Source organism: Megascapheus bottae, chromosome 22, assembly GCF_031878675.1.
Source record: "Megascapheus bottae isolate mThoBot1 chromosome 22, mThoBot2.hap1, whole genome shotgun sequence".
In the NCBI taxonomy this organism is placed as follows: domain Eukaryota; kingdom Metazoa; phylum Chordata; class Mammalia; order Rodentia; family Geomyidae; genus Megascapheus; species Megascapheus bottae.
The window spans coordinates 7,319,641-7,328,788 of NC_143530.1; the positions used below are offsets into that span (position 1 = coordinate 7,319,641).

Here is a 9,148-nt window from a genome sequence, read left to right on the forward strand (position 1 = left end):
TCTTCCTCCCACAGGCCCCTCTCCTCTCTGCTTACGCAGGCTGTACGTCTACCCTTCAGCGTGGCTCCCTAGCGAGACTTGTAAACTAGGATTTGTGGCCCCGCACTGAGGGCAGGCAGGGGAGAAGTGCCTGCAGCCAGGGCCACTAGGGAAGGGAAGAATCTAAGATTCTTTCCGCAGTCCAGTAGTGACGGGGAGAAAGCTACTAAAGTTGGGGGCCGGAGGAGGGTAGCCAAGTGCCTAGCTACTCAAGAGACTGATATCTGAGGATCATGGCTGAAAGCCAGCCAAAGCCAGCCCTGGAACTAAAGTCTATAAGACTCTTTATCTCCAATTAACCACCAGAAAACTGTATGGCTCAAGGGGAAGGGCCCTGAGCTGAAGAGCTCAGGGACAGGGCCCAGGCCCAGAGTTCAAGCCCCACAACCAACCAAAAATGGAAAAAAGAAAAAAAAGTTGAGGGGGGTGAGGCTTACAGGGTATGGGAAAGCAGAGACCAGTTAGAGGTGGGCATCCCAGGATTCGCAGGGACCCGCAGTGGCAGCTTCTGGATAGCCTCACCCAGGCCCTAGTCCGCCGGCCTGTGGCTGTCCTGAGGGCCCAGGAGGCAGGGTGTGAGTGGGCTCGGGCAACTCTGGATTTGCTGCGCTGCTGTCACTTAGGCACCTCTCCTTGGAAGCAGACGTGGCTGTCTTTCATTAGGTTAAGCCAGGTTCTTCATGGGCCAGTGCTCAAGTACCTGTCTTCTGCTTCCTCTGGGCTCTGCAGGCCAGCACTAGCTGAGTGATTCTGTGCTGTGCTGCTGCACCCAGTTTCTGCACAGGCAGAGCTGTGGATGTTATAGGAATATACCACTAAACTTACTTTATTTTCCCCAGTCCTGGGGCTTCAAACCCAAGGCTTCATACATGCTAGGCAAGCACTCTACCACTAGCCGCTCTCCCAGCCCTAAACCTACTTTTTTATTGGTTAAGATGAAGGTCTTGGGGCCGGGAGTTTGGCCTAGTGCTTGCCTAGCATGCACGAAGACCTGGGTTTGATTCCTCGGTACCACATACATAGAAAAAAGCTGGAAGTGGTGCTGAGGCTCAAGTGGTAGAGCTCTAACCTTGAGAAAGTCCAAGGACAGTGCTTAGGCCCTGACCTCAAGCCCAGGACTGGCAAAAAAAAAAAAAAAAGTATGAAGGTCTTGAGTTTTGCTTGGGCTGGATTTGAACCTCAATTCTCCTGATCAGATAAGATTGTAGGTGTCAGATATCACTGTACCCAGCCATTCCCACCCCCCAAAAAAAACCAAAACTGGAGCTTGAACCTCAATCTGGGTGCTGTCCTTGAGCTCCTTTTTTTCAAGGCTGGCATTCAACCACCTGAGCTACAGCTCTACTGGAGATGTCTCACACTTTCTTGACTAGGCTGGCTTTGAACGAAGATCCTCAGATCTTAGCCTCCTGAGAAGCTGATTATAGGAATGAGTCACTGGCACCTCGCCTTTCTTTTCTTTTTTGGTACAGGGGAATCAAACAAAGGCCTTTACACTTGCTAGGCAAGTTCAATGCCACTGAGCTCCTCCCCTCCCCCCGTTCTTTTTCTTTATAGATGATTTTTTTTTAATGTGCCTGTATTGGGGCTTGCATTCAGGGCCTGGGTGCTACCCATTAGCTTTTCCACTCAAGGCTGACACCGTACCATTTAAAGAACAGTTCCACTTCTGGCTTTCTTGTGGTTAACTGGAGGTGTCTCAGACCTTCCTGCCCGGTCTGGCTTCAAGCCATAATCATCAGATCTCAGTCTGAGTAGCTAGGATTACAGGAATGAACCACCACGCCCAGCAGCTTTTTTCCTTTTTGAGAATGGAATCTCCAACTCTTGGGTTTCAAGAGATTCTTCTGCTTCACCGTTTGAGTGGCTGGGACTCTAGTTGCAGGCCACAATTCCTTGCTATAGCTTGGATTTAAAGAACATTCCTGCCAGGCATGGTGGCTCACATCTGTAATCTTAGCTACTCAGGAGGCTGAGGTCTGAGGATCATGGTTCAAAGCCAGACTGAGCACTAAAGAGCAGCAGTTTTTTTTTTTTTTGCCAGGCCTGGGCTTGGGCTCAGGGCCTGAGCACTGTCCTTGGACTTTCTCAAGGTTAGAGCTCTACCACTTGAGCCTCAGCACCACTTCCGTTTTTCTTTTCTTTTTTTTTTTTTTTAAATTAGATTCTTTTTTTTTTTTTTTGCCAGTCCTGGGCTTGAGCTCAGGGCCTGAGCACTGTCCTTGGACTTTGTCAAGGCTAGCACTCTACCACTTGAGCCTCAGCACCACTTCTGGCTTTTTTTTCTATGTATGTGGTACCGAGGAATCGAACCTGGGTCTTCGTGCATGCTAGGCAAGCACTTTACCACTAGGCCAAACTCCCGGCCCCCAGCAGACTCTTTTTTTTAATCTCCAATTAATCACTAGAAAACAGGAAGCGGAGCTGTGGCTTAGGGGTAGGGTGGCAGAGCTTAGGGACAACACTCAGGTCCAGGGGTAGGGCAGTAGCCTTGAGGAGAAGAGCTCAGGGACAGTGCCCAGGCCAGAGACCCACAAAAAAAAAAAAAATCATTAATCATGATTGCATGAGATTCCATGTGCTTCTAGCAGGTTCCTGGGGACTCTACACTTTCAACTGAAGGATCAGCGCAAAGATTTTCCAGCCATATGGGATGTATAAATTCTAGACCTAACCAGAGGGCCAATGATACTCACATATAACAGGGGAGCTTTTGATCCCTACAGTTAGTTTGAATATGAGGTGGCCCCCTGAAGACTTGTGTGGAATGCCTGGTGCCAAGCTGGTGCTATTACTGGAACATAAGGGCTCTGACCAAATCAAATCCACTGAAAAATTCTTAATTTGTTGACATGATCACGTAGTAGGAACTAGGGCCTCACTAGAGGTCCATTAAAACAGTGGCTTTTCATCTTCCATAAGAAAACTGAATAGTAACAACGTGAGTAACAAGACTGTTTATGCAACAACTCCTTCAGTTCCAGCCCAGGGACCACCACAAGCAAACACCAGAGTCCCTTTTCTTTTGTGCCAGCTTCACAGGCATGAAGCAAGAGTGGCAGACATGATGACATAACGAGCCATACCCAAAATGCAGAAAGCCGTTCCTCTTTTTTTCCAACCCTAGGAGGCATCCATGAGCTGTCTTTTGGGTGAACCTCATTCAAGGGCCTTTAGACAGGAAAGAACCGGAACAGGCAGCCTGGTCCCACAGAAGCTTCCTTGTCTTCTCGGGCAGCGCGGAGGATAGTTCCACATTACTCTTTGCTCAAAGGGAGACGTCTCTTGTCTTTGCCTGCATTTCGACGCCTCTTCCGACTCAAGAAACTCTCCAGTTTCTTGCTGCGTTTCAGCTCCTTGAACTTCTCAGCCAGGGCCAATTGGCGCTGCTCAGCTAGAGGACAGAGAAGAAAGCAGGTTGAGAGCAAAGGAAAAGACCACCTTGCTGTGCTCAGGTAATTAATCCCCAGTACTTAGGCTAGACACATGAGCTTCGTGGAGCTCACTGGTGGATGGGATCAAGTGTGTGTGCGTGTGTGTGTTGTTATAGATCAAACTCAGGTCTTATGAATGTGAAACACTCCACCACTGAGTTACATCCGTAGCCTAAGCTCTTTACAAGACTCTAGTTCTAAGCTGTGGGTCCTGGTGGCTCAGGCCTGCAATCCTAGCTACTCAGGAGGCTGAGATCTGAGAATCACGGTTCAAAAATCACTGGGCACAAAAAGTCTGAGGCTCTTATCTCCAATTAACCACTAGAAAACTGGAAGTGGTACTGTGGCTCAAGTGGTAGAGTGCTAACCTTGAGCTGAAGAGCTCAGGGACAGTGAAGAAGCCCAGAATTCAAGCTCCATGACTGATCCAAAAAAATATTTGGCTGGGAGTCTGGCCTAGTGGTAGAGTGCCTAGTATGCATGAAGACCACATACATAGAGAAAACTGGAAATGGTGCTGAGGCTCAAGTGGTAGAGCTCTAGCTTTGAGAAAGCCCAAGCATAGAGCTCAGGCCCTGAGTTCAAGTCCCAGGACTGGCAAAAAAAAAAAAAAGAAAGAAAGAAAGAAAGAAAGAAAGAAAGAAAGAAAGAAAGAAAGAAAGAGAGAAAGGGGTTTGATTCTTCGGTACCACATACATAGAAAAAGCTGGAAGTGGGGCTGTGGCTCAAGTGGTAGGGTGCTAGCCTTGAGAAAATCCAAGGACAGTGCTCAGGCCCTGAGTTCAAGTTCAAGAACTGGCCAAAAAAAAAAAAAAAACCCTCTATTATTCAAATGAACCAACTATGAACTCCTATGTGCCTGGCCTAGCATGTATGTATAGGGTGGGTGCAAGAAGAGGTGGAAAAGCCAGGTAAGGTGGCTCATGCCTGTAATCCTAGCTACTCAAGAGGATGAGATCTGAAGATTGTGGTTCAAAGCCAGCTGGGCACCAAAAACTTTAAGACTCTTATCTCCAATTCATCACTAGAAAAGGGAAGTGGGGCTGTGGCTCAAGGGGTAGGGTGGTAGCCTTGAGCTGAAGAGCTTAGGGAGAGCTCAAGTCCTATGACCCACAAAAAAAAAGAGGTGGGGAGGAGATGAGGGCGAGACAGAAATGTGTGTAAAAACTGTTTCTTTCGTAATAGATAAGTGGCAATCCCTGCCGCCATGACCTAATTAGGGATAAGACTGGCTGCAACTCTGCCCACTATTTCTGCTCTCCTCCAAGTTATATGGGAATCCATTCTAAAGACGCGCCAGGGCCCTATGCAAGACTCTCCCCAGTGACCTGCCCCTGCAGCTGGCTACAATAGCTGGGTCACAAGCCAGGCACCAGTGGCTCACACCTGTAATTGTAGCAACTCAGAAAGCTAAGATCTAGCATTGCAGTTCAAAGCCAACCTGCGCACAAAAGACTAAGACTTATTTCCAATGAGCCAACAGAAAACCAGATGGCACTATGGTTCAAAGTGGTAGGAACACTAGCCTTGAGCTGAAGAGTTCAGGGACAGCACCCAGGCCTAGAGTTCAAGCCCCACAACCAGGGGGAAAAAAGAGCTGGAGAGCTGGGTCTCACTCACATTTCTTCATGAAGTATGGCCGATGGCCCTGCTGGGCCAGGGCACGCCGCTCCTGCTTCTGGGCTAAGTGCAATGTCTGCTGCCGCTTGCGCTCCTGCTGTACTTTTTCTTGTTGTTCCTGAGAAGTGAAGATGGGTGAACAGGAGGGACCCTGAATACCTCCTGCCTTAAACTGCTCTCCCCACTGACCCACCCCTATCACCCACTCACCATTCGCTGAAGCAGCTGCTGCAGTTTCTCATGCTGCTCCCCTGAACGGTGCTTCTTCAACTGCTTTTTCACCAGCTCCACAGCAGAAAGGGAATAGAATGGTTAACATGTGTAACAGGAGCTGAGATCCTGTGTCAAGCATTCTGTTTTGTTTTGGTCCAGTCCTAGGGCTTGAACTCAGGGCCTGGGCTCTGTCCCTGAACTTCTCTAGGCTCAAGGCTACAGTTCTACCATTTGAACCAGAGTACCACTTCTAGCTTTTCTGTTTATGTGGTATTGAGGTATTGAAACTAGCCCTGGAGAGGTTTTTATAATGCTCCCTACATGAAGAAATACTTGAAGTGATAGTTATGACCCACTCATCTGACTGCTACATGTTTAATGCATGTATTGAAATCTCCTGTATCCTATGAGTACGTACAACTACTATGTGTCAATTAAGAAAGATACATTATCTAGAAAAACGATAAAAAAGGAATGCCAAAAGAAATTAGCTAACTTAATAGGCACATAGCTAAAAAAATAATGAAGGATTTAGAGGCTGGGAATGTGGCTTAGTGGTAGAGTGCTTACCTCCCATGCTTAAGTCCCTGGGTTTGATTCCTTGGTACCCCGTAAGTAAATATTTTTTTTTTAAATGAAAGATTTGAACAGAAGGAACCAGACTACTGAATAATATGTGCTCACCAGGGCCGGGAGTTTGGCCTCGTGGTAGAGTGCTTGCCCATAGCATGCACGAGGACCCAGGTTTGACTCCTCGGTACCACATACATAGAAATAAAAAGCCAGAAGTGGTGCTGAGGCTCAAGTGGTAGAGCTCTAACCTTGAGAAAGTCCAAGGTCAGTGCTCAGGCCCTGAGCTCAAGCCCTGAGCTCAAGCCCAGGACTGGCAAAAAAAAAAAAAAAAAAAAGAGAAAAAGAAATAAGTGTTCACAGCAGGCTCCCTGTTCCACTCATCCCAACTCTCACCTGGGCCCTGGCTTCCCACCCCCATAAACCAGGAAGAACCAGTGTTACACTACACACCTGTTTCTCTTTGGCTCGGATTTCATCCAAGAACTGATATGTTTTGTCAAACACTTCAGCATTATATTCCCCCGATAGATCGTCAAAGCGGGGGTCCCGGGGTACCTTTGACGAAAGTAGAGAATATAAAACGTAACTATTAGCTGGGTACGGTGGCTCACACCTGTAATCCTACCTACTCAGGAGGCTGAGATCTGAGGATCATAGTTCAAAGCCAGGCCAGGCACCAAAGTCTGAGAGACACTTATCTACAATTAACCACCAGAAAACTACAAGTGGCACTGTTGCTTAAGGGGTAGGGCATTAGCCTTGAGCTGAAGAGCTCAGGAACAGTGCCCAGGTCAAATTCAAGCCCCACAACCAACCCTCCTCACGCCCCGCCCCCCCCCCCCAAAAAAAAGTAACTAGTCTCCTTTCCACAAGAAGTTTCTTCCTCACTCATCCTCACCTTCTTACTGACAGGGACAACCTGACGTAAGTATGGCACTCGGACCTTGGCAGACATTTCCAGAGGCCTATGGAGAAATTAAAGAATGAGTCAGGGCTACTCCAGTCTTCAACAAAGGCTTTAATTTGCCACCCAAGAAAACGAAACACCTACTCAAGGTCCTAGGTACCCTCCAACTCTAAGGGCAGAATTTGCTCCTTACTTGTGCTTATCTGCAACACATGAAGATCGTCTAGAACCCTGTTTCTCAGTGCTCTTTCCAGCTACCAATTGTTTGTATGCCTTGGTTCCCACTTGGTTCTGCAATTCCAACAGCTCCTCAAATGACAAGTCAGACGTGCCTGCAGAAGTAAGGAGTTGGGGAGAGAGAATCATTCAATTCAGTCCAGCATCTCCCACTGCCCAAGGGATATCCCATCCTTATGGCACCTATCCTCTCCCAACACCCGCAGCATAATAACCCTCATTCCAAGTGCCACATGGCACCTGTGATTCTGATGCATTTCAACTGAGTCATCTGTTAAGAAAGATGGAGGACCAGAGGTCAGTCAGGCTAGACCTCCTTTTCCACCCTCTCTTCAGTTACTCCTTCACAGGTTTCCCTACAAGTGCCTCTGTCTCCCTGACAGGAACAAGTTACCACTGCCAAAATAACTTTCAGCATCTCTCCCATTCGGCCAGTGTTCTCATGTTCTAACTGGACTCCCAACCTCCAATCTTACTCTTCTCAGATTTATGCTCCCTATTTTTGCCTGAGAGATACAAGGAAGAAAATATGGGGGCCGGGAGTTTGGCCTAGTGGTAGAGTGCTTGCCTAGCATGCACGAAGGCCCGGGTTTGATTTCTCAGTACCACATACATAGAAAAAAGCCGGAAGTGGTGCTGAGGCTCAAGTGGTAGAGCTCTAGTCTTGAGAAGGTCCAAGGACAGTGCTCAGGCCCTGAGCTCAAGCCCAGGACTGGCAAAAAAAAAAAAAAAAAAGACAGTACCACTGCCTCACATAAACTATCATGTCTCTTGATAGCCTCCATTTTGCTCAAGCCTAAAAGCCATACATCCTATAAAGGCCTGAAAACCCCCATATACCCAGTGCCTTCCTCGCCAGTGTCACTATCCTACAAAATTCTGACTTCTCTCCAGACAACAAGCCCCCTGGTTGTTAACTGGACACAGTGTTTCTCTGACTTTGTTGCCCACGCTGGCATCCAACCTCAATCCTTAGCCCTTAAACTAGGATTACAGGCATGAGCCATAGGCCTGGCATGGCACTCTTGTGGTTTTCACCCCAAAATGGTGCTCTACCACTTGAGCCACAGCTCCATTTCTCTGCGGTCTCAGACTTTCCTGAGCTAGCTTGAAACCTCGGTCCTCAGATCTCAGCGTCCTGAGTAGCCAGGATTACAGGCGTGAGCCACCAGCGCCCGGCTGTATCTTCTGGTTAAAGCAATGGTGTACCTTCTCTTTAATTGCCGTTTCGCAGGGCAGGCGTGCCTGGCCGCTTTGCTCCTGCTCCCCTGGCCGGCAGGGCGGGCCTGCACACAGTGGATGCGGCGTTTCCCCAACTCCGTGATTTCCTCTCATCCCATCGTAAGTAGCTGCTCAGGCAGCAGTGGGCCCGGGGGAGCAGGGGAGCAGGGGTTCCCTCTGCCGAGGCCACCCCGCGAAACGCCCAGCGCCGGCCTGCACTCCTCCCCCCGGGCTCCGGGGCGACCCCACGAGCCTGTGTCCTCACCCCTCGGCACATCGCTGGGCCCAGCCCCGAGTTCCAGGCTTCCGACTTCGTCCCCATCCTCCAGGGTCCTTTGGGCCCCGGGCCCCACGCGAGAAGCGGCTTTCCGCATCAGCTCCCGCGGGCGTTCGAAGACCAACAGCGAAACTTCCGCTTCCGGCGGCCTGAGACCCGCCCCTTCCGGCGCCGCCCCGCTCCACGGAGGCTGCGCCAGCGGAGAGCGACAGCGCCGCGGGTCCCGCGAGGGAGCCTGACCGCCACCCCCCCCCCCCCCCGCCCGAGGCTGCTGGAGGTCGAGGGAGAGACCCGGACCGCGGCGCGCCCTCGCCACCCCCTGCACCTCTAGACACTCCAGAAAAGCACGGCACGTGTAGGGAGGTTTTAGTTTATTTTTATAAAATCTGAGCTGGCTGCGCTTCGGGGTGAGCGACAGCTCCGCGGAGGGTGGGATATCTGCTGGTCCCGCCTCCCCAGGTCAGGGAGAAGCTGCGTCTCAAGCAGGACATGGGGCAGGCTGGGGAGAGGGAAGCTCCTGAGGCTCCGACACTGCTGCTTCTCCCTTCTCCCCACTCCCTTCCCTTCCCAGCAGAGCCTGGCTACCTGGCTGGTCTGGGGCAGAACAGAGGCCCAGGAGCAGTCGGA

The 9,148-nt window shown here is 50.0% G+C and overlaps 1 protein-coding gene across 1 annotated transcript; it reads right to left on the reverse strand.

Moving 5' to 3' along the window:
* Positions 1-2,981: 2,981 nt before the first annotated feature.
* Rrp36 (ribosomal RNA processing 36) lies at positions 2,982-8,660 on the reverse strand. The gene is made up of 7 exons (XM_090355634.1): positions 8,510-8,660; positions 6,980-7,118; positions 6,778-6,844; positions 6,330-6,434; positions 5,304-5,378; positions 5,094-5,211; positions 2,982-3,433 (listed from the first exon to the last, which is right to left on the reverse strand). The coding sequence occupies exons 1-7, from the start codon at positions 8,616-8,618 to the stop codon at positions 3,297-3,299; spliced, it is 750 nt and encodes a 249-aa protein (XP_090211760.1). The 5' UTR covers positions 8,619-8,660; the 3' UTR covers positions 2,982-3,296.
* Between the last annotated feature and the right edge of the window lie 488 nt (positions 8,661-9,148).